The sequence below is a fragment of the Esox lucius genome, chromosome 10, assembly GCF_011004845.1.
Source record: "Esox lucius isolate fEsoLuc1 chromosome 10, fEsoLuc1.pri, whole genome shotgun sequence".
Lineage (NCBI taxonomy): Eukaryota > Metazoa > Chordata > Actinopteri > Esociformes > Esocidae > Esox > Esox lucius.
Genome location: NC_047578.1, coordinates 2475852 through 2499939, shown reverse-complemented (window position 1 = coordinate 2499939; position 24088 = coordinate 2475852). Strand labels below are relative to the sequence as shown.

Sequence of the window (24088 nt, the reverse complement as noted above, 5' to 3'; positions counted from 1 at the left end):
CTTGTATTTTGGTGGTCAACAATTATCCCTATCCAGAAAACCTTCACCCACTTTCATTTCATCAAATGAAAATTAGGGTGGAAAACTCTAGGTTTTTTAGGGCCTAATTGTAAGTGTTCCAATGGTTTCCAGTGGCTCAGTGGGTGACCTTCCTGCTAATTTACGCTGGGTTCCGGGTGGTTTAAGCTGACATTGGGTTTCTAATGGTTTTAGGATGGTGTTAGCTAACGCTGGATTCCTGGTGGCTTTAGGGTGGTGTTACCTAATGCTTGGTTCCTTGTGGCCTTAGGGTGGTGTTAGCTAACACTGGATTCCTGGTGGCTTTAGGGTGGTGTTACCTAACGCTTGGTTCCTTGTGGCTTTAGGGTGGTGTTACCTAACGCTTGGTTCCTTGTGGCTTTAGGGTGGTGTTAGCGGATGCTTGGTTCCTGGTGACTTTAGGGTGGTGTTAGCGGATGCTCGGTTCCTGGTGACTTTAGGGTGGTGTTACCTAACGCTCGGTTCCTGGTGACTTTAGGGTGGTGTTAGCTGATGCTTGGTAGGTACTGAATATAGAACCCTGTTCAGATTGTCATCACTGTGATATACTCAATATAGAACCCTGTACAGATTGTCATCACTGTGATATACTCAATATAGAACCCTGTACAGATTGTCATCACTGTGATATACTCAATATAGGACCCTGTACAGATTGTCATCACTGTGATATACTCAATATAGGACCCTGTACAGATTGTCATCACTGTGCTGCTGCTTCGACATGTGATGTTTGATGAAAGAGCACATTTGGAACTTGGCTCTGTTGTGGTCTGTTATGTCTGGCGGGATTATGTTCTAGGCAGATTGGGCTAAATTGGAACGTTTCCAACAGATGAGATAAAAAATACAAATGTTCTGGTCTGCCTGTTGTGCTGTTGGGAAACAATAGCTGCTGCTTTAGAAGTTCTGTTCTTGCCATTGTTAACGTGATGAAAACATGGCCCATTATAAAATACAGTCTTGCTCTGCCGGCACAGTTTAAAAGCTTGTGTAAGGGCCAACATGACCAGCTAAGTAATGAAATAATAAAGTCTGGTTTTAGTGCAGGTCCTCGCAAGGCAGTTAAACTGATGGTAGTTTTGATGCACTTGGAGTTACATATATTCCACTGTGTGTTTGAAGCAGATCTTCACAATTTGCCAATTTACTGCCTCGTTCAATGCATTCGGTGAACTCAAGGTATGGCGTCATGTTGTCTTTGAACTGCACATCAAACATTGTGATCACGGAAAATGCCTCTATATGATATTTGTTTTTGAGATGGAAATGTGAAGAGGCCAATTTGGTTAGTTGTTTGGCTTGTATGAAATCAAAGCAGTATTTCTTTTAATAATCCTAAACATCTTATCTTTCAAAATACATAAAGTCCTGTTAATTTACAGTATTCCCCTCAATCAAAATGCTCACAGCAATCCTTTTGTATTTTATCTTTGCCTGTTTGATCTGGCTAGTTATATAGGCCCATAGATTTAATACAAAAAACTATTGATGGATGAACACTATGGATGAACATGGGAAATTGTGATAATTTCTCCGGCAGCCACCCTGAAAAACAACCTGGACAGGTGGGAAATAAAATGAGCGGACAGCAAGGATGTGCTGTAGTTGCTTTCTTTACATAAATCATTTTCTTTTCAGGGAAATTATTCTCAATACAGTTTGCAACCTCTCTGAACAGAAATACAGAGCAGGTGTCTGTTATCAAACAAAAGAGTTAGGTTTACCGAATCACCTAAATTAATATTCATCAATTAAAGCCCCATAAAATACAATTTTGCAACTACTGTAGACACATCTTTTTACAGTACAATGAAAAGAAAATGTAATTGATGTTTTTCATGTATGAGATTGGGACTAAGATATATACAGTGGGGAGAACAAGTATTTGATACACTGCCGATTTTGCAGGTTTTCCTACTTACAAAGCATGTAGAAGTCTGTAATTTTTATCATAGGTACTCTTCAACTGTGACTGACGGAATCTAAAACAAAAATCCAGAAAATCACATTATATGATTTCTAAGTAATTAATTAGCATTTTATTGCATGACATAAGTATTTGATACATCAGAAAAGCAGAACTTAATATTTGGTACAGAAACCTTTGTTTGCAATTACAGAGATCATACATTTACTGTAGTTCTTGACCAGGTTTGCACACACTGCAGCAGGGATTTTGGCCCACTCCTCCATACAGACCTTCTCCAGATCCTTCAGGTTTCGGGGCTGTCGCTGGGCAATACGGACTTTCAGCTCCCTCCAAAGACTTTCTATTGGGTTCAGGTCTGGAGACTGGCTAGGCCACTCCAGGACCTTGAGATGCTTCTAAAGGAGCCACTCCTTAGTTGCCCTGGCTGTGTGTTTCGGGTTGTTGTCATGCTGGAAGACCCAGCCACGACCCATCTTCAATGCTTTTACCCCTCAATACAGTGCAGTCGTCCTGTCCCCTTTGCAGAAAAGCATCCCCAAATGTCATGCAATAAAATGCAAATTAATTATTTAAAAATCATACAATGTGATTTTCTGGATTTGTTTTAGATTCTGTCTCTCACAGTTGAAGTGTACCTATGATAAAAATTACAGACCTCTACATGCTTTGTAAGTAGGAAAACCTGCAAAACCGGCAGTGTATCAAATACTTGTTCTCCCCACGGTGTGTGTGTATATATATATTTATTTATTGATTTTACTTTTATTTATTGTACCCCAACTCTACCATGGGCTTGCTAAACCCAACCCTACTGTGGGCTTGCTAAACCCAACCCTACTGTGGGCTTGGTAAACCCAACCCTACTGTGGGCTTGGTAAACCCAACCCTACTGTGGGCTTGGTAAACCCAACCCTACTGTGGGCTTGGTAAACCCAACCCTACTGTGGGCTTGGTAAACCCAACCCTACTGTGGGCTTGGTAAACCCAACCCTACTGTGGGCTTGATAAACCCAACCCTACTGTGGGCTTGATAAACCCAACCCTACTGTGGGCTTGATAAACCCAACCCTACTGTGGGCTTGATAAACCCAACCCTACTGTGGGCTTGATAACCCCAACCCTACTGTGGGCTTGATAAACCCAACCCTACTGTGGGCTTGATAAACCCAACCCTACTGTGGGCTTGATAAACCCAACCCTACTGTGGGCTTGATAAACCCAACCCTACTGTGGGCCTGATAAACCCAACCCTACTGTGGGCTTGGTAAACCCAACCCTACTGTGGGCTTGATAAACCCAACCCTACTGTGGGCTTGATAAACCCAACCCTACTGTGGGCTTGATAAACCCAACCCTACTGTGGGCTTGATAAACCCAACCCTACTGTGGGCCTGATAAACCCAACCCTACTGTGGGCCTGATAAACCCAACCATACTGTGGGCCTGATAAACCCAACCCTACCGTGGGCTTGATAAACCCAACCCTACCGTGGGTTGCATAAACCCAACCCTACCGTGGGTTGCATAAACCCAACCCTACCGTGGGCTTGGTAAACCCAACCCTACCGTGGGCTTGGTAAACCCAACCCTACCGTGGGCTTGGTAAACCCAACCCTACCGTGGGCTTGGTAAACCCAACCCTACCGTGGGCTTGGTAAACCCAACCCTACCGTGGGCTTGGTAAACCCAACCCTACCGTGGGCTTGGTAAACCCAACCCTACCGTGGGCTTGATAAACCCAACCCTACCGTGGGCTTGGTAAACCCAACCCTACCGTGGGCTTGATAAACCCAACCCTACCGTGGGCCTGATAAACCCAACCCTACCGTGGGCCTGATAAACCCAACCCTACCGTGGGCCTGATAAACCCAACCCTACCGTGGGCCTGATAAACCAACCCTACTGTGGGCCTGATAAACCCAACCCTACTGTGGGCCTGATAAACCCAACCCTACTGTGGGCCTGATAAACCCAACCCTACTGTGGGCCTGATAAACCCAACCCTACTGTAGGCCTGATAAACCCAACCCTACTGTGGGCCTGATAAACCCAACCCTACCGTGGGCCTGTAGTTTTCTTACCACTGCCCTAGACTAGGATGGAACTTTGCCACTGTTTCCAACAACTTTTAAATCAGGTCTCCACAAGTGTTTATGTTATAAGGTGTGGGTTGGAATAGGGACTGAGCCCCTGGGTCTGTTAGACAGAAGGCAGTCATTAAAATTGGGACTGAGCCCCTGGGTCTGTCAGACAGAAGGCAGTCATTGGAATTTGGGACTGAGCCCCTGGGTCTGTCAGACAGAAGGCAGTCAGCAGGTTCCCAGGCTCCTCTCTACAGGTTAGGAAGATTCTGGAAGGCCTTCACTTCTTTAATCCATCTGGTCTGGAGGGGAGCTACTCTCCTCTATCTACTTTCCCTCTCTCATTCTCTCTCTGGTCTTCTGGTTCAGTGAAGCTCTTCTCTTCCCAGCTGCATCCCTGTCTGCCTGTTTGTGTCTGGCAGTGGGCCCAGTACATCCTGGCCTGCAAGCCCTGACCCAGCGCCACATCCACCCAGTACATCCTGGCCTGCGAGCCCTGACCCAGCGCCACACCCACCAATAAAACTCTGTTGTGAGAGGGTGAGATGCAGGGAAGAGTGGGGGTGAGAGGGTGGTTGGGTGGGAGAGAGGCAGGGAGTGGATAGAGAGAGTGATGGACGGAGGTCGAGAGGGAGAGAGAGAAGAGGATGGGATGCTTAGAGAAGAGCGATTGAGCAAGATTGAGAGAGGTGTGCTGGGAAGTAGAAATTACTTCAGAGTTTTTGAGTAACACACGCACATACACTTCCTCACACAGAGTAGCATAGCTCTCAGTTCAGATCAGTAACCATGGTGAAATTTCAGGAAACCAATTTCAACACTTTACATCAGATTTCACTGATCTAATATGGGCGTCATGGAAACACACCAGCTTTCCCTAACTGCTATTAAGCACACTACGGCCATGCCCGAAGGAAACCCTGAGCCCCTTCACGAGCTCTACGTTGACTAGAACAGACATCATCCTCTCGTGTTATCCAAACATCGTCCTTTTGTGTTATCCAAACATCGTCCTCTCACGTTGTCCACACATCTTCCTCTTGCGCTGCCCAAACATCATCCTCACGCATTGTCCGAACATCGTCCTCTCCACCTTTTCATGCACCCTCCCCACTTGTCCAAATATTGTCCTGTCCAAACATTGTCCATTTTCAGAAAACATCTGACAACCTGTCTTTACATATGCTACCTAAAACAATGTCCCTCTCTGCCTTCTTTAACTAACGCTTGCTATGTTTATTTTATTTATTATTTGTATTGTCTTCTTTCCAACACTTTTTTTTTGCCAGCTAGAGTGTACTTACTACTAACTAGTTGTGTAGTTGTTCTACCTAGCTTCTGGAGTCGAAGGCACTAACTGTAAGTCAGTCTGGTTCATTATAGGCCTTAAGTGCGGCATATAACATATTGTAAACCAATAATAAAACCCAATTCAAGCCTTATTCTTTTTCATCTAGTCTTGGCTATTAAATAACTTTCTGTTTGTTCTACTTCATTATTTTGCCTCAGCTGTTGTAATGCAGAAATGCTTTGATTAAACTTCCTATTTGATTTGTGTACTTGCATCTTGCTGGTGTTAATCATCTCTCATTATTATTGTGGAAACAACTTTTAAACGGATCTCAATTTGGCTCATAGATTCATTAGCTGGTTGATCATGAAAGAGTAGGAAAATATACATTATTTGTATATTTATTCATTTTGTGCTGCTTGGTATTCTGGTTGTTTTACCGTCTAAATTGTTCTTTTCCAAAGCAGGCAATAGCAAATATGAAATGCTTACATATAATGCAATGCTTGGTTTTTTGACATTGTCGTGTGGTCACCAATGACATTGGCTGTCAGTCATAGTCAACAGACTGTGGTACTGTCCCATTCATCCCAACCTCATACAGAACATTATTTAGGTCCACTAATGCTGAGACAGACATATGAACATGTGGTTAATGTCTCCTGTCTGCCAGGTCTAAGGCTTCTGGGTATCGGGAGAAACCAGTACATTGACCTCATGAACCAGTGCAGGTCTTCCAAAGTAAGATCAAGCTAAACATCATTCGATAATGTACCCGTCAACATGTGAGGTTAAATGCTATGAATATAATATTGTTATTGACTGTGCCCTGCCAATTTCCCTTCGAAATTCAAGTTCCTGTTTCATTTAAATTGAATGAATCAGTAAGACAATGGTTAACATTGATATCCACTGATGTTGAAGACACTTTACATACCTAACTTTATGATGGAATAAAGTACTGTACTTACCTGACTTTGATTGATTGAAGGACTTTACATACCTGACATTATGACTGATTGAAGGACTTTACTTTCCTCCCTTTTTGATTGATCAATGGACCGTACATATCTGACTTTATGATTGATTGAAGGACTTTACATACCTGACTATTTGACTGATTGAAGGACTTCACTTAACTCCCTTTATGATTGAATGAAGGGGTTTTACGTACCTGTGTAAATAATTGAAACCCTTGTCGTCTCCTGTCAGAAATTCTTTCGTAGGAAAACGGCGCGGGACCTGCTTCCCTCCAAGCCGGTGGAGATCTCGGTGGAGCCGTGGTGGGTGGCTCAGACAGGATACCTCACAGAGGACGACATGAGGGTGAGCAGTGCTGAGCCTTCAGCTTTTATGTTTAAACCTGGTACTGGTAATGATGATAATCAGCAAAAAAAAATGGTGTTGATAATTAGCGAAAAAAACGGTAATGGTAATTAGCAGTTGTACTGGCAAGGATAATTAGTGATAACAGTGGCAAAGATTATTAACGATAACACTGGTCATGATATAAGTGATAACAATGGTAATGATAAAGAGCTATAACACTGGGAATGATAATTAGCAATAACAATGGTAATGATAATGAGCTATAACACTGGTAATAATAATTTGCAATAGCACTTGCAGTGATAGTTAGCTATGACATTTACACTGGCAATAATAATTAGCGATAACAATGGTAATGATAATGAGCTATAACACTGGGAATGATTTTAGTGATAACAATGGTAATGATAATGAGCTATAACACTGGGAATGATTCTTAGCGATAACAATGATAATGAGCTATAACACTGGTAATGATAATTAGTGAAAACCCTTACTATAGATCATCTGTTACTTGTTAGGGTTGACCGTACTCTACATGAACAGACATTTTATTTTCCTGGGCTGATGATGCTGACTGATGGGTCCTGTGTTTGATGCTCTGTCTCAGTGGAGGGTGGGAGGAGCCTCTGGCCATCCCATAACTCACTTCCTTGGGACCAACAATATAAATATGACATTGTCTTCCAGCTGACGGCCAACCTCAGATTGCACCGCATTATTTCAGCCTCATGCATAAATCAATGTTGTTTATTCCAGTAACCAGAGAAAGGTAAATATTATTTGATAGTAAAGAGCTCTCAATATGTTAGTTTTGAAAGGGCATGGTGGAGAAGGGCTTTTTATGCCTTGTAGAAGTGTTGAATAAAAACAGTTGACAGTACTGGAAAGTGTTCTAACATGAACTCAGTCATAGAAACTGCAGCTGTTTCTGTTTTTGTTGACAGTCTCTCCTTACTGTCATATTAGATTTTTTTACATTTCAAAGTATCAACTTTGCATGACGTGTTGCCTATCTGTTACCCAGGGAGGTTGAAACAAGTTCACCTACAGCCAGCAGGGACGGTTTCAAAGAACGTTGATTGCAAATTTGTTTGGGGATGGTCTAGGAATGCCTTGAGTTTGACTGCCTGGTGCTCGCTCTCCTAACCTCTGATAGGGGTCTCTTCACCACTATCCGAAAGAGAGCTGATCTACTAGAATAGAAGTCAATTGAAATGTGATATTATGACTTTTTATGTGTTTATGTTTTTATTTGATCATGCCAAACAGTTCAATAATTATTCCTCAGGCAATATTCTGCCAGAATCAGGTATTTTGTAATACGATGTCAATCATTTGCTTCCTGGGCGGGTCCCGGTGCTTCCTGGGCGGGTCCCGGTGCTTCCTGGGCGGGTCCCGGTGCTTCCTGGGCGGGTCCCGGTGCTTCCTGGGCGGGTCCCGGTGCTTCCTGGGCGGGTCCCGGTGCTTCCTGGGCGGGTCCCGGTGCTTCCTGGGCGGGTCCCGGTGCTTCCTGGGCGGGTCCCAGTAATCCCCGGGTTTCTAATAAGTTTTTCACGACAGGACACACTGACAACAACATTCGAGACGCTAGCTAGCCACTGTGATGCTGCTACATTTCAGGTGTTTGTGTCCTCCCGTCTCCTCCTGTCTCTCTCCCCCTGACGTCTCTCTCTCCCCCCCTGACGTCTGTCTGTCCTCCCGTCTGTCTACAGATCTGCTCGACAGCAGAGAAAAAGGCAATTGATAAGATAATAGATTTTGGACCCCAGCTGGCCGGATCGATGGAGTACAATGTGGTCCTGAGTGAGTAGAGTTTGTGGTTGTCCCACTGGGCTGTAGATGGTGCTGCATAATACAGTTTCCTTTTAACTATTTTTTGATCAGTTGAATTGATATTCATTTCAAAATGGGAGTGCGCTGTGTGATTGTGTTATAACACATCTGGTGTCTGGTCCTGTGGTTCATATTTCTGAAATGTCTGCTTGTCCTCTTGTCTGCGACAGGCCTGTATAACAGAGGATACATCTATCTAGACGTTCCCATCTCTGATGACAGCTGCATCTCAGGTCGGCAGATATCAAATCTTACCTAGTTGCTATTGAGCACATCACCTCAGAGCTGTTTGCTGAAGGAGCTGACACACACACACACACATTTATCTACTGGGGGTGTTAGAGGCCTATTCTGCTGGGATCTGGGCTGATGGCTGCAGCTCATTCATCTGACTCAGATAATGATGTTATTACAAATCAATTTGGAGGGAATGAGAGGACATTTGGGCTGTTAAGAGGGCCATCATAACACTGTACCAGGCTGTCCATAAAATGATCATCCATACAACTGTCTAGCACCTTACTAAATCCACAACATTATCATTCATACCACTGTCTAGCATCGAACCAGGACCACAACATTATTATCCATACTACTGTCTAGCATCGTACCAGGACCACAACATTATCATCCATACTACTGTCTAACATTGTACCAGGACCACAACATTATCATCCATACTACTGTCTAGCATCGTACCAGGACCACAACATTATCATCCATACTACTGTCTAACATTGTACCAGGACCACAACATTATCATCCATACTACTGTCTAGCATCATACCAGGACCACAACATTATCATCCATACTACTGGCTAACATTGTACCAGGACCACAACATTATCATCCATACTACTGTCTAGCATCGTACCAGGACCACAACATTATCATCCATACTACTGTCTAGCATCGTACCAGGACCACAACATTATCATCCATACTACTGTCTAGCATCGTACCAGGACCACAACATTATCATCCATACTACTGTCTAACATTGTACCAGGACCACAACATTATCATCCATACTACTGTCTAGCATCATACCAGGACCACAACATTATCATCCATACTACTGGCTAACATTGTACCAGGACCACAACATTATCATCCATACTACTGTCTAGCATCATACCAGGACCACAACATTATCATCCATATTCCTGTCTAGCATCGTACCAGGACCACAACATTATCATCCATATTCCTGTCTAGGAAAGTTATTTGTTTTGCTTCCTTGGTGGCAGTTGCAGCCCTGGATATATTTTTGTTGTGTTTTCTTCTCTCTGCCAGTGCCTCCTCTGGAAGGGTTTGTAATGAACCGGGTCCAGGGAGACTACTTTGAAACCCTTCTCTATAAAATATTTGTGTCCATTGATGAGCAGACCAACGTCTCAGAGGTAGGCACTAGAAATGATTGAAAATGTTTGTCCCTTCTGATCTTCAGAGATCATATCGTAGATGATGTAGAAGGTGGAATGAGGCTTTTAAATGTCATTTTATTGATTTTTTTTAAAAGAAAAACTGATTGAGTCTCGACATTGTTATTTTATTGCAGCTGGCCAATGTTCTGGAGATTGACCTGGGTCTGGTGAAGGTAGGTAAACCCAGCTGCTGACCTGTGCTCAGGCTGTATTGACATTTCAGTCTATGAAACTAGTGCTGTGACGACTAATCAATTTAAATCGATAATGTTGATAATACAAATAATTGCCAACAAATAATTTTTTGATTAGTTGGGTCTACGTTAGACGCAACAAAAAATAAAAAGGTATTTCAAGATGGAAGAGGCCGCCACGTTTTGCTTTAGTTTGGCATCATTCTGTAAGTAAGGGGTGTGAAATGGCTAGTCAGTCAGCACCACTGTCAGCTCCAAAAGCATTTCAGTCATACACATTTCATCTTTAGATTTTTCTATCCGATTCATTTCCATAATATTTAATGCCATTAAGGGCTGCAACTTACAACCATATTAAAAGATGATTAAAATAGTTGTTAGTTGCAGCCCTGCGTAAAACCCAGTCAGGCATGGATACGCTCTCATCCCAGAGCTCAATAGACCAGCCTGAGCCCAGTTCTGCCATTCATCACTTCCTGCATTTGCATAGTTATTACTTGTAAACATTTCCAGAAGATGTTTTGAGGTTCTCTCGCATTGGCAATGTTTATGATGATTGCTGAAATTATACTGGTTTGTGGTTGTTGCTAAATGTTAGCAAGAATGCTGGGTGACTTAGATAATTAGGTTGTACCTCAAATTAGTCAAAGAGCCATGTTACTGGTTTAAGTGTTTTATTAAATTATTTTTGTATATAATTTATTTAACGGACAAAATCATGTTTTTTCTGAGACCGTGGAAATTTGTACGATTAAGTTAGGATTATTTTTCAGTTTGCAATTCCCTTTTAATTTCTGAGCGTGACAGGACTGTTCAGGTCTAGTGATGGTTCTTCACTGCTGCTGTTCATTTCATGGTCAATTTACAATAATAGATACAAATGAGGTAACTTCTCATGATCTACATCTTTTACTTACTCAGATGTTCTTGAGGCAGATCTGTCCTGAAGGCAGAAATAAATGGGATTGGTGAAGTCAATGCAGTGGGCAGAGCTTATGTTCCGACTCTGCAATCAGGATAAGGTCACGGTTAACATACATGAATCATTCAGCCCAATTTAAATGCAAGCTACGCACATACAGAGAGCTCTACACGCGTGGTCGTCCCACGGCGGGGGGGCTCTACACGCGTGGTCGTCCCACGGCGGGGGGGGCTCTACACGCGTGGTCGTCCCACGGCGGGGGGGGGGGGGGGGGGGGGGGGCTCAACACGCGTGGTCGTCCCACGGCGGGGGGGGGGCTCTACACGCGTGGTCGTCCCACGGCGGGGGGGGTCTACACGCGTGGTCGTCCCACGGCGGGGGGGGTCTACACGCGTGGTCGTCCCACAGCGGGGGGGCTCTACACGCGTGCACCCGACACACATGCTGCAGTGCTGGGCAGGAAATGACACACGTGGTTTTAGTTTGTGCTTTTTAATGTGAAAAACCAGGGTGAGATAATGTCACTGTTGCCTTCTGCTGCTTGTTGTGTCTGATGAGGACAGTTTGCGGTAAAAATGCACTTTCACAACTGTTCTTCCAGGTACTCAAAAGGGGGCTGATTACTGCTGGCAGGTTGTCCCCCCTCTAGTTTAAAGGTATCCAATGTCTCCCTGTTCCCCAGACAGAGCGCCGCTTTTGGACCATGGCCAATGGCTGTGAATTATGTAGAGAGCAGGGTACAGTTTCGGGCATGGCCTTTGTATCGGGCATGGGGGGTGGGGGGTTGCGCCTGGACAAATTGTTTCTGACAAAATGAATAGACAGTTTTGCCGGTCGTTACCAGCTGGGCTTGTGATGGGCTCTGAAATGCGTGTTGCATAATGGGTCATCAACAGCTCGCTGTGGATCGGCCTCAAGTCACACTGGAGGACCGTATTTGCGTCCCAATTCATGTCCTATGTGTTGCACTTTTTTTCAACCTGTGGTACAATCAGTGTTTTTCCGGGACAACCTTTCATTTACTGCCCCCCCACTGGAAAGTAAGGCGCCCTCATCCATCGCTATAAACCCCCTATGCAGACAGCCGTTGAAAGAATGATGTCCCTGTTTTCCCCGAGGATGATTGCAGTCGTTTGTTTTCCTCAAATACTGACATTTAAATTAAGAAATCAGCCGGTTTTAATGTTGAATGTTTTTTTTTTTACTTTTAAGTAAATTCTGATGCCTCAATATTACATTTTATCATTAGAACTGAAAGAACACAAGCTACCTTCAATGGTGTGACCACAGACGTACAGATTGTCTGGAATCGAATTGGTGTTTTGAGTTACTTCCATCTCTGACCTGATTTCCTCAGGCTTTCTTATCCACCCTCCCTGGGTGAAACTTTCAAACATTGTCCTCCTTTACATATTTCCAACCACTTCAACCCTCCAGGGATGTAATACTAGGTGTTCTGTCTTCAGTCGCAGCCCTGCCAGCAAAACGGATTTAGAATACATTACAACTTGAGGTCTAAGAATTGGAACTTTAGTTTTCTAAAATGGGAACATTTCTCCAGGTCTTATGTTATTTTACGTGTAGTTATAGAAATGTAGTCTTTCAGAAATAAAGTTTAGCGCTAATTTGCAATTTGTTTGTTCGTGTGGATGGATGTGTGTGTATGTGTTTGCGCATGTGGATGTGTGTGTTTGTGTTGGTGGATGTCCTTTGTGCATGTGTTTGTAAAGCTGTATGTGTTTGTGTAGGTGGATGTGTGTGTTTTGTTTTGGTGGATGTGTTTGTGTTTGGGAGAGAGGTCTTCCGTTCCGGGTGACTGCCTCCGGTGAACAGTGAGCGGTCAGGGAAACAAAACGGCAGGCTGACCGTACTAACTTGGCCGACACAGTTTGGTCCTTGCGGTCCCTCTGATTGGAAGCCGGCTGTTGCTGTCTCTATGTTACTTTAATAGTCCTCAGTCCCCTCCCTGTCTCCTGGTACCTCAGAGTGGGATTACTCACAGCGCTTTGGCTGTGCGAAGGATCCTAATCAAAATAAGATTTTATTATTATGAGGCAAAGATTAATGAAGTAGTATGACAGTAAATAGGTCGGGAAGAACTTAAATGACAGTGTTAACTCAGCTACATCATCAAGGCAGATGGCACGATGATGTTGCCAACCACTTTAATGTGTTTTTTTGTTTGGTGAGATTTGCTAACTCTGACGAGCCAACAGCAAGCGCTGAGCCATCATATGCAGGCGTTATTGACCAAGCATTGAAAGGGAAGCTCTGTATTTTGGAGTTCTGCAAAATGAGTGTGGAGGTGGTGGAATGTGATTGCTGTCCATTAATAAGGACAATCAGGTACCGACAACATGGTTGGTGAATTACTGGGTTTGGTGGCAGTTGATGTTGCCAAGCCTCTTTCATCTAAGCCTGGAGGGAAGCGGTGGTCGTTCCACGTCCCAAGGATAGCGACGCACTGATGTCACTGATCATCGATATTCAAGGTTTCTGAAGAATTTACAACTTTTGCCATTTCATAGATTGCATTGACAAGGGAAAGATCCCTTGAGCCTTTTCACATGATGTAGTTTCTGTGTGAAATGATAGTGTTTCCTGTGATGTCAGAATACATGCAGTAGGTTCTGTAGATTCCGTCTGTTGCACAGTCAACGCTGACCTTGGAAAACCAAGAAGCCTTCAAAATAACTAAGGGACAGACTTTAAATCACCTGATTTATGTATAAAACAAATCTGAGGCCTGGAATGCGGTCTTGGAGCATGGTTTAGATGGTTATTAATAGATGGATAAAATGTGTAATTGATTAAATATATATTTTTTGCCATCAGTCAACACACTATATACACTATAATGACAAAGCGAAAACCTTTTTAGAATTCGTCCCAATTTATAAAAAATTCAAGACTGATATACCATGTACATACAGTATCTCACAGAAGTGAGTACACCCCTCACATTTTTGCAAATATTTGATTATATCTTTTCATGTGACAACACTGAAGAAATGACACTTTGCTACAATGTAAAGTAGTGAGTGTACAGCTTGTATAACAGTGTAAATTTGCTGTCCCCTCAAAATAACTCAACACACAGCCATTAATATCTAAACTGCTGGCAACAAAAGTGAGTACACCCCTAAGTGAAAATGTCCAAATTGTGCCCAAAGTGTCAATATTTTGTGTGGACACCATTATTTTCCAGCACTACCTTAACCCTCTTGGGCTTGGAGTTCACCAGAGCTTCACAGGTTGCCAATGTTGGCATTCATGGTTCCCTCAATGAATTGTAGCTCCCCAGTGCCAGCAGCACTCATGCAGCCCCAGACTTCAACCTCTGCAGCAATGCTGGCAGCACTCATACGTCTATTTCCCAAAGACAACCTCTGGATATGACACTGAGCACGTACACTCAACTTCTTTGGTCGACCATGGCGAGGCCTGTTCTGAGTGGAACCTGTCCTGTTAAACCGCTGTATGATCTTGGCCACCGTGCTGCAGCTCAGTTTCAGGGTCTTGGCAATCGTCTTCTAGCCTAGGCCATCTTTATGTAGAGAAACAATTCTTTTTTTCAGATCCTCAGAGATTTATTTGCCATGAGGTGCCATGTTGAACTTCCAGTGACCACTATGAGGGAGTGTGAGAGCGATGACACCAAATTTAACACACCTGCTCCCCATTCACACCTGAGACCTTGTAACACTAATGAGTCACATGACACCGGGGAGGGAAAATGGCTAATTGGGCCCAATTTGGACATTTTCACTTAGGGGTGTACTCACTTTTGTTGCCAGCAGTTTGACATGAATGAATGTGTGCTGAATTATTTTGAGGGGACAGCAAATTTACACTGATATACAAGCTGTACACTCACTACTTTACATTGTAGCAAAGTGTCATTTCTTCAGTGTTGTCACACGAAAAGTAATACTCAAATATTTACAGAAATGTGAAGGGTGTACTCACTTTCGTGAGACTATAAGTATTCAGACCCTTTATTAGAGTCTCCTTGAGTATGCCTCTATCAGCTTTGCGAATAGGTAAATATTGTGTGCCTTCTAAATCACGTCCAGGTTAATCCTGTGACCAAAGGACACCGGATGCATCTGAGCTCCGTTTGGATGACAAAGGGTCTATGTATCTATAAGGGCTATTGCATTTTTCAATTTTGGTAAGTTGACACATTCTGTTAGTAGATTGATGCCAAATATATTAATTTAATTGCAAATAAACTTACATTGTGGTGGCAAACTAATACGAAGCTCTATGAAAAGCATCTTTCTGTGTTTTATTTTCATCTTTTCAACTTTATCTCACATAGACCCAACTAATCTATAATTAAATTTATTTCCAGCTGTTTTTATTATCGGCGATAGGGATTTTAATCAATCACTTGCTGCCTTAATGCTTCTCCTTTCTAGCATGATGTTGTTTTGACTAATTTTCGGGAGCCCAGGAGGAAATGCTCCTCTGTAGCCCGGGCAACTGGGGATCCTAATGAAATTAAAAAATAAAATATAACACCTCTCATTCTCTCAAATTACCACTCCTTTCCCCCTGGCTCTTGCTTGGCTCACCCTCCCCGCCGCTCCCAGAATGCCGTGTCCATGTACTGTCGGCTGGGTTTTGCCGTGAAGAAGGGTGGATCCTTCAGCTCTGAGCAGGTCCACGCCTCGTGGAAGAACGCCCCCTCTTTCAACAGGCTCAGGTCGGTCTCCAGTGTCACTGTTGCAGTAAATCCATCTCTGTCTGGATCACTGCATCACCTTCTATATCAGTGTTGTTATATATATCTGTTAATGTAATGAACGCACTCGTTCATTCGTTCAATGTTTTTAAGTTTGCATATCGAGCACAGGCTAGTCCCACCCTCAGCTCCAACACAGCCTGAATTATTTGCTGCATGAATTCAACTAGGTGCTTGGAAATGTCGTTATGGATTTGTGTTCAAGCTGACTCCATTGCACACACAGTGTCTTGGCACATTTCCCTTCCACCTCATCCCAAAGGGACACTGGAATAAGCAGAACTCTTAATTATCTGTCATTTCTCAGGGGACAAACTGTAATCCCTGACCTCTGTAGAAAATAATCTACAGGTCCACAATGTGAATGCAAGCCCAGATTACTGCACTAACCTGTCAGTATTGTGACACACCTGAGTATGACCTTTGTGTTTTGACCCCTTTGTATGCTGGGCTCTCAGAACCACTGTGGACCCCAAACAGATGCTGCTGTCATGGGAACAGGGGAGTCCAGTGATGGAGGCTGGGTCATCGGCTACTGACACAGACACTACCAGCCTGGAAGACCAAGGTACTGTATTATAATATACTGTATACTGTCCTGTAATATACTATACTACAACATACTGTCCTATAATATACTATACCTAAAAATACTATACTATAATATACTGTACTACAATATACTGTCCTGTAATATACTATACTACAATATACTGTACTGTAGTATACTATACTACAATATATTATACTACAATATACTGTACTATAATATACTATACTACAATATACTGTCCTGTAATATACGATACTACAATATACCTTACTATAATATACTGTACTACAATATACTGTACTACAATATACTGTACTATAATATAGTATACTACAATATAATGTACTGTAATATACTGCAATATACTGTCCTGTAACATACTATAATATACTATACTACAATATACTGTCCTGTAATATACGATACCACAATACACTGTGCTATAATATACTATACTATACTACAGTATACTGTGCTATAATATATTATACTGCACTATATTGTACTATAATGTATTACCATATACTGTACAGTCCCTGACAAAAGTCACCTGCTATTAACCTGACTTTTAATTAATCAATTGGTGTTAGAAATAGCTCATATGAAAAGCTAAAACCCTCCCAAATGATGTTTAATGCACTGAAATAAATTAGTTTCACTGAAAAAAGATTTATCATTTAATCAAGACAGAAAGGTCAAATTTTGGCAAGACAAAAGTTTGGTCGCCTATACAGAAATTGAACAAATTTACTGCAAAATATGTCAGCAAATTAAGTAATGGTGCTGTGAGATCCAAATGTAATATCTTGTATGACTTCCATGAGCTTGAAGGACTGCATCCATGCGGGTTGGCAAGGATTCATACAATTTATTGATGAAGTCATCAGGAATAGCAAAGAAAGCAGTCTTGCATGCCTCCCAGAGTTCATCAATGTTCTTTGGTTTCGTCTTCCATGCTTCCTCTTTCATCCTACCCCACATTTGCTCAATGATGTTCGTGTCTGGTGACTGGGCTGGCCAATCCTGGAGCATCTTGATCTTCTTCGCCTTGAGGAACTTTGATGTGGAGATGGAAGTATGCGATGGAGCACCATCCTGTACAGAATTTGGCCTCTTTTATGGTTGGGAATATAAGAAGTAGCTAAGATTTCTTGGTATTTTAGACTATTGATGTTGCCTTCCACCCTGCAGATCTCTCGCACACCCCCATACTGGATGTAACCCCAGACCATGATTTTTCCGCCACCGAACTTCACTGTTTTCTGGGTGAATCTCGGATCCATGCGGGCTCCAGTAGGTCTCCTGCAATATTTGCGGCGACTGTGGTGTAATTCAACAGAAGATTCATCTGAAAAATCCACCTTCTTCCACTTTTCCAGCATCCATCCTTTTAGCAGGCTGTGGGCCTTGGCAAATGCCACACGGTTTTTCAATTGTCTTTTGTTTAGTGCTGGCTTCTGGGCACTGATTCGACCATGGAGGCCATTTTTTGAGACAGAATCCGACCAACTGTTCTGGTTGACACAGGGACTTCAGGTGACCAGGTCTCGTGGAGCTCTGCTGCAGTGGAAAAAGGGCTGGCCTTGGATTTTCGAGCCAACAAACGGTCCTCTCGAGCAGTTGTCTTGCGGAGTCTGCCTGACCTGGGCTTGTCAAAAACGTCTCCAGTGTCTTCAAATGTTTTTTTTATCCTCTGTACTTGACGCTGAGACACATTGAAGGTGTCTGCCACATCAGCAGTGGATCTGATCTTTAGCCTCTTGATAATCAATATTTTAGTCTCAGGGTGAATCTTAGGCATGTTTACAGAGGTCTAGTTGCAGTTGATGTGAAGGTCTAGTGTACTGGGGTTGTTTTTATACACACCTGAGACCTAATTGATCCATTATTAGTCACAGGTGAAGCTCATATGACAAGGCGACAACACTTATATCTTTGCAAAAATGTACTCAATGGGCTTTACCAAGCTGTGAATATTAGAATACTTTTTGACAGTTTCGTTTTGCACTGAAACAATTACAAAAGCTGTTGAGATTTAAATGAGCCATTTCTTGTAAAAACATCTTGATTAGAAATATATTTCAGCTGCATTTCAGGTCAATTTGTACACAAGCGACAAGACTTTTGTCAGGGACTGTACTGTAAATATACTATACTACAATATACCTTACTACAATATAATGTACTATAATATACTTTCCTGTAATATACGATACTACAGTATACTGTACTGTAATATACTATACCACAATACACTGTGCTATAATATACTATACTACAGTATACTGTACTATAATATATTATACTGCACTATACTGTACTGTAATATACTACAATATACTGTACTGTAAATATACTATACTACAATATACCTTACTATAAAGTTACTATACTATAATTTACCATAGTTTGACATACAGTAGTATCCTATGATGTAATATACTATAATATACAATAATGTGCTATATTATAACATACTATGTTATACTGCACTAGGTACAGCACATAAACCAACTGAAATAAACATATTAGTTTCTTATTTCAAGAAAACATTTCAGTTATTTATCACCTAGCTAGGAAGTTAACTCACCAAAGTGAAACGATCTTTGCTGTGTGCGTGCATGTGCGCGTGTGTTTGTGTGTGCGCGTGTGTGTTTTAGACAACGCCAGTGTGTCCAGCCTCAGTATCCCAGGTCCTGTAGCTCCACCCACCAAGAGGATCGCGTTCCTGTTTGACTCCACCCTCACAGCCTTCCTCATGATGGGAAATCTCTCCCCGGTCTGTACCCCTGTACCCCTCATCTTGGACCTCTAAGGGTTACTGTACCTTGCTTTCAGTTACTGTACATTACTGTATCTGAACCTGATGTTTGTGTGAACGGTTGACAAAGCACCTTGCACAACTGCTGAAGACATACATGCTGATGTCAGTGCCTCCTTCTCTCCCTCTACCCCCACCCGTGCCTCCTTCTCTCCCTCTACCCCCACCTGCACCTCCCTCTACTCCCACCTGTGCCTCCTTCTCTCCCTCTACCCCCACCCGTGCCTCCTTCTCTCCCTCTACCCCCATCCATGCCTCCCTCTACCCCCATCCATGCCTCCCTCTACCCCCACCTGCACCTCCCTCTCTCCCTCTACCCCTACCTGCACCTCCCTCTCTCCCTCTACCCCCACCTGCACCTCCCTCTCTCCCTCTACTCCCACCTGCACCTCCCTCTCTCCCTCTACCTGCACCTCCCTCTCTCCCTCACCCCCACCTGCACCTCCCTCTCTCCCTCTACTCCCACCTGCGCCTCCCTCTCTCCCTCTACCTGCACCTCCCTCTCTCCCTCTACCCCCACCTGCACCTCCCTCTACTCCCACCTGTGCCTCCCTCTCTCCCTCTACTCCCACCTGCACCTCCCTCTCTCCCTCTACCTGCACCTCCCTCTCTCCTTCTACCCCCACCTGCACCTCCCTCTACTCCCACCTGTGCCTCCCTCTCTCTCTCTACTCCCACCTACGCCTCCCTCTCTCCCTCTACTCCCACCTGTGCCTCCCTCTCTCCCTCTCTCCCTCTACCTGCACCTCCCTCTCTCCCTCTACCTGCACCTCCCTCTCTCCCTGTACCCCCACCTGCACCTCCCTCTACTCCCACCTGCGCCTCCCTCTCTCCCTCTACCTCTCTCCATCTCTCACAGAACCTTAAGAGTCATGCAGTCACCATGTTTGAGGTGGGCAAGCTGTCAGATGAAACCCTTGATAGTTTTCTGATGGAACTGGAGAAAGTGAGTTCTGTCTGTGTGTGTGTGTGTCTGTGTGTGTGTGTGTGTGTGTGTGTGATAGAACTGAAGAGAGTGTGCCTTCATCAGTAGGCTCCATGGAAACTAAGCCAGTCACTAGAGGTGGCAAACCAATTTCGCCAAGCTGTGGTGAGGGAGATGGGGTGAGGGAGGTGGGGTGAGGGAGGTGGGGTGAGGGAGATGGGGTGAGGGAGATGCAACTGGTAGGGGGCACATGTTTCCATTTTTCTATCCTAATGGGGACCCTTAAATGTATTCCCATGATCTTTGGTTCCCAAAAGTGTTGTAAAGCTACAGACACACACACACACACACACTAAATGAAACATGTCTCCAACAGACACTGGCTTGCAGCCCACTTCTGAATACAGTAGCTCTCCAAACCGTTCTGGAAGTACATCCCGTGTACTGCTGAATACTGTCAGGAACACATCCCACGAGTATCAGACACTGAAAGCTACCAGCTGCTTTCTCATGATCTCAGTAGTAACATTTTCCACCCTTGTCAAGCCGTTATTGGCTTAGAAAGCCAAACAGGATATCTGGCAGCATCTCCATCTCGTCAGTGTGGTGTGTGTTTGTCTCTCAGTGTGGTGTGTGTTTGTCTCTCTGTGTGTCACCAGTTTAACTGTCCTTTGGGCTGACAGAAACTCATCGTACCTGGCAGATGTATACATTTCGTGGGCATTTTATCGTACAGACAGACAGGACTGCCTGACTTCTGGGTGTGGTGGATTCTACCAGGTGTGTCTGTCCTCATCTGACCCCCAGGTGGAGAGCACGGCAGAGGGTGAGGCCCAGAGGTATTTCGACCACGCTCTGACCCTCAGGAACACCATTCTGTTTCTCCGCTACAACAAGGAGCTGATCACGGATCAGGGACTAGACCAGCCTAACAATGGTAAGTAACCACATGGCCTGAACTGGGTCTGTCACAAAAGACACCCTAGATGTGTGTTTTGTTCTAGTCCTGGGGACCATATTCCCATGAGCAGTATTTTGTTCTAGTCCTGGGGAACATATTCCCTAGAGCAGTGTTTTGTTCTAGTCCTGGGGACCATATTCCCTAGAGCAGTGTTTTGTTCTACCATATTCCCTAGAGCAGTGTTTTGTTCTAGTCCTGGGGACAATATTCCCTAGAGCAGTGTTTTGTTCTACCATATTCCCTAGAGCAGTGTTTTGTTCTAGTCCTGGGGAACATATTCCCTAGAGCAGTGTTTTTCTGGTGAAATGTCACTACATAGGGTTAGGTTTCCATTTCTGATTATTTTTTGTCAGGCAGAAACAACAATTTTGGGTTTGACTAGTTGTGGGATTAGATATTTGGGGTTTTTGACTAGTTGTGGGAATAGATATTTGGGGTTTGACTAGTTGTGGGATTAGATATTTGGGGTTTGACTAGTTGTGGGATTAGATATTTGGGGTTTGACTAGTTGTGAGATTAGATATTTGATCTTCAGTGCAGGTAGTTCAGTCTAGTAGACTTATCTGGTGCTGTGAGTTTTCATTATAGACTGTTATTGACTTTCATCATGTCAAGCCTGTTCACATTCATGTGTGTGTTGCTTTGTGGGTCTCTAAAATGAAATGGCTCAGCCAAGAGAACGTCCCAACTGATCCGAGCGGGTGTGACCCAAATGAGATTAAAACAAACACTGCTTTTGTTATTCCTTCCAGAGACACACTCAGAATTCAAACTAAACAAAGCTTTGGTTTGTCTAAATAGCTGTGTGTGCGCGCGTGTGCGTGTGCGTGTGTCCTCCAGGCTTCCCTCTGGACATGCTTCGCTGTGAGAGTTTGTTGGGTCTGGATCAGGCCACCTGCAGCCGTGTTCTCAACAAGAACTACAAGCTGCTGGTCTCTATGGCACCGCTCAGCAATGAAATACGACCAATCAGCAGCTGCACGCCTCAGGTACACACCCACACACACACACACAAAAACACAGACATACCAACACGGACGCACACGCACTGCCACGAACACACAGACCAGGGCCTCCGTTTGGAAAATGTGTAGCCAGACAATGTGACTGGCAGCATTTTATTTTCACTGACATTTGAGGAATGTACCGGAACCATTTAGCCTAAATCACCGTGAACTAATAAAATGCTATTATCTGCAATTGGTTTAATCTAGAACTGTCAACTGTCAATTTGCGCATTTGAAAATCAACCTGACAATTGCTTTGAAACCATGGGCTTTCGGGGCTCTAGCACTGGATGATTTTTGGTCAGTCCCCAGGGTTTTTCATGTAGCTGGTGTTGTGAAACCTGCGCAATGGAAAACAATGAGGGCCCCCCCCCCCACTGTCCCTGTCCTTGTCCATTTAGGCATGCTTCTTGGATTATATTTTATAGACTCTGGACACAGCCCACATGCATTTATTAATTCATATAATTTGTACTCTTAACATTTTCACCTGACACAACCAGAAGAGGACAGGCCACCCCTCAGCGCCTGGTTCCTCTCTAGGTTTCTTCCTAAGTTTCGGGGCCCTTTTAGGGGGATTTTCCTAGCCATTGTGCTTCTACACTGTTGTTGCTTGCTCTTTGGGGTTTCAGGCTGGGTGTTTTTTAAAAGCACTTGGGAACACACTCTGATGTCAAGATGAGTATGTCAGGGTTTGCCATGGATCTGGGCCGCCTCAAAGGGAGCTGCTTTTGGGAAGTTGTAACTGATTGTAACTGCATATTGGCCAAATGCTGGCTAACAGAATTCCTGAAAGACAATCACTGAGCTACAGAGTCTTCTGTGTTTTGGTTGAGTCGTTCATGTTTGGTGTCGCGGTTACCCAAAATTCCTTCCGTCTCTAACTAACTGGACATGGGACTCTGTAGAGGATTCGGTTCAGGCTCTGGTTGTCTCTCTGACTTGAACATTGTTGTTGATGAAATGAACTTCCCAGGATAATAGATTTTATTGTATACTGAGTGTACCCAGCCCTGGCCAGGACCCATCAGATTGATGGTCCAGTCATCTCTGGTGGTCCCGGTACTGGTCCATAAGCCCACCACCTCCAGAGCTCCTCTCCCGGGTGCTGTAACCATCAGCAACCAGCCACCTGTCCTGTCGAGACTTAAACCACATCAAGAGACCTCCGAACTGTTAACTAAATACATACACTAGAAATGCTAAATTACTTTAAATCCATGTGTATTTACTGTCTGCTCTTTATCCTGTATGATCACCACCCATTTCTATGTACCTGTAACTTCATTTCCTGTCAGTTCCTTCGTATTCTGTCCCCATTCGTCATCTGTCTGTAGGAACATCCCACCTAACATTCTGATTGGGTGTAAACCTCTGTAATGATCAGAGGTGCTCCTGAATCCCAGTATGGCGCCGTTAACCTTCGGGGTGGCAGGGTACCCTGATCTGCTCTAGATGAATGGTGTTTGAATAACTGTTGTTGTTTTCCGGTAGCACATCGGTCCAGCCATCCCAGAGGTCAGCTCCATTTGGTTCAAACTCTTCCTATATCATGTGACTGGTCAGGGCCCTCCCTCTCTGTTGCTCTCCAAAGGCTCCCGTCTACGCAAATTACCGGACATCTTCCAGGTGTGTATCTGAGCGTGTGTTTCTCTGGGTGTACTTAAAAATCATACAATGTGATTTTCTGGATTTTTGTTTTAGAGTCTGTCACTCACAGTTGAAGAGTACCTATGATAAAAATTCCAGACTTCTACATGCTTTGTAAGTGGGAAAACCTGCAAAATCGGCAGTGTATCAAATACTTGTTCTCCCCACTGTAGGACATACAAAAAGTGTCCCAGACAATTTATTGTTTTAGCTTTGGACAGAACATCCTTTGTAATGTTAGACCAGTCGTTTACCTTTTGCTGGGACTCTGGTACCATGAGACCCACATCAGAGCACCGTTTTCGGGAACGTAGTCCCAGACGGCCTCTCTAGTCAGGAAGTGGAATGCTAGTAATGTGTTGGGTGTG

General features: G+C 43.8%; 1 protein-coding gene across 1 annotated transcript in view; it reads left to right on the top strand.

The window, feature by feature from the left end:
- Positions 1 to 24088, top strand: part of fam91a1 (family with sequence similarity 91 member A1) — a 38868-nt gene that overhangs the window by 4097 nt on the left and 10683 nt on the right. Inside the window, exons 5-17 of the mRNA XM_013135447.4 lie at positions 6018 to 6085; positions 6557 to 6670; positions 8389 to 8479; positions 8680 to 8742; positions 9807 to 9913; positions 10072 to 10110; positions 15652 to 15764; positions 16262 to 16371; positions 19017 to 19135; positions 20037 to 20123; positions 20910 to 21039; positions 21904 to 22052; positions 23565 to 23699. Coding sequence (XP_012990901.1) covers positions 6018 to 6085; positions 6557 to 6670; positions 8389 to 8479; positions 8680 to 8742; positions 9807 to 9913; positions 10072 to 10110; positions 15652 to 15764; positions 16262 to 16371; positions 19017 to 19135; positions 20037 to 20123; positions 20910 to 21039; positions 21904 to 22052; positions 23565 to 23699 — 1325 coding nt within the window. The remainder of the gene's footprint in view (positions 1 to 6017; positions 6086 to 6556; positions 6671 to 8388; positions 8480 to 8679; positions 8743 to 9806; positions 9914 to 10071; positions 10111 to 15651; positions 15765 to 16261; positions 16372 to 19016; positions 19136 to 20036; positions 20124 to 20909; positions 21040 to 21903; positions 22053 to 23564; positions 23700 to 24088) is intronic.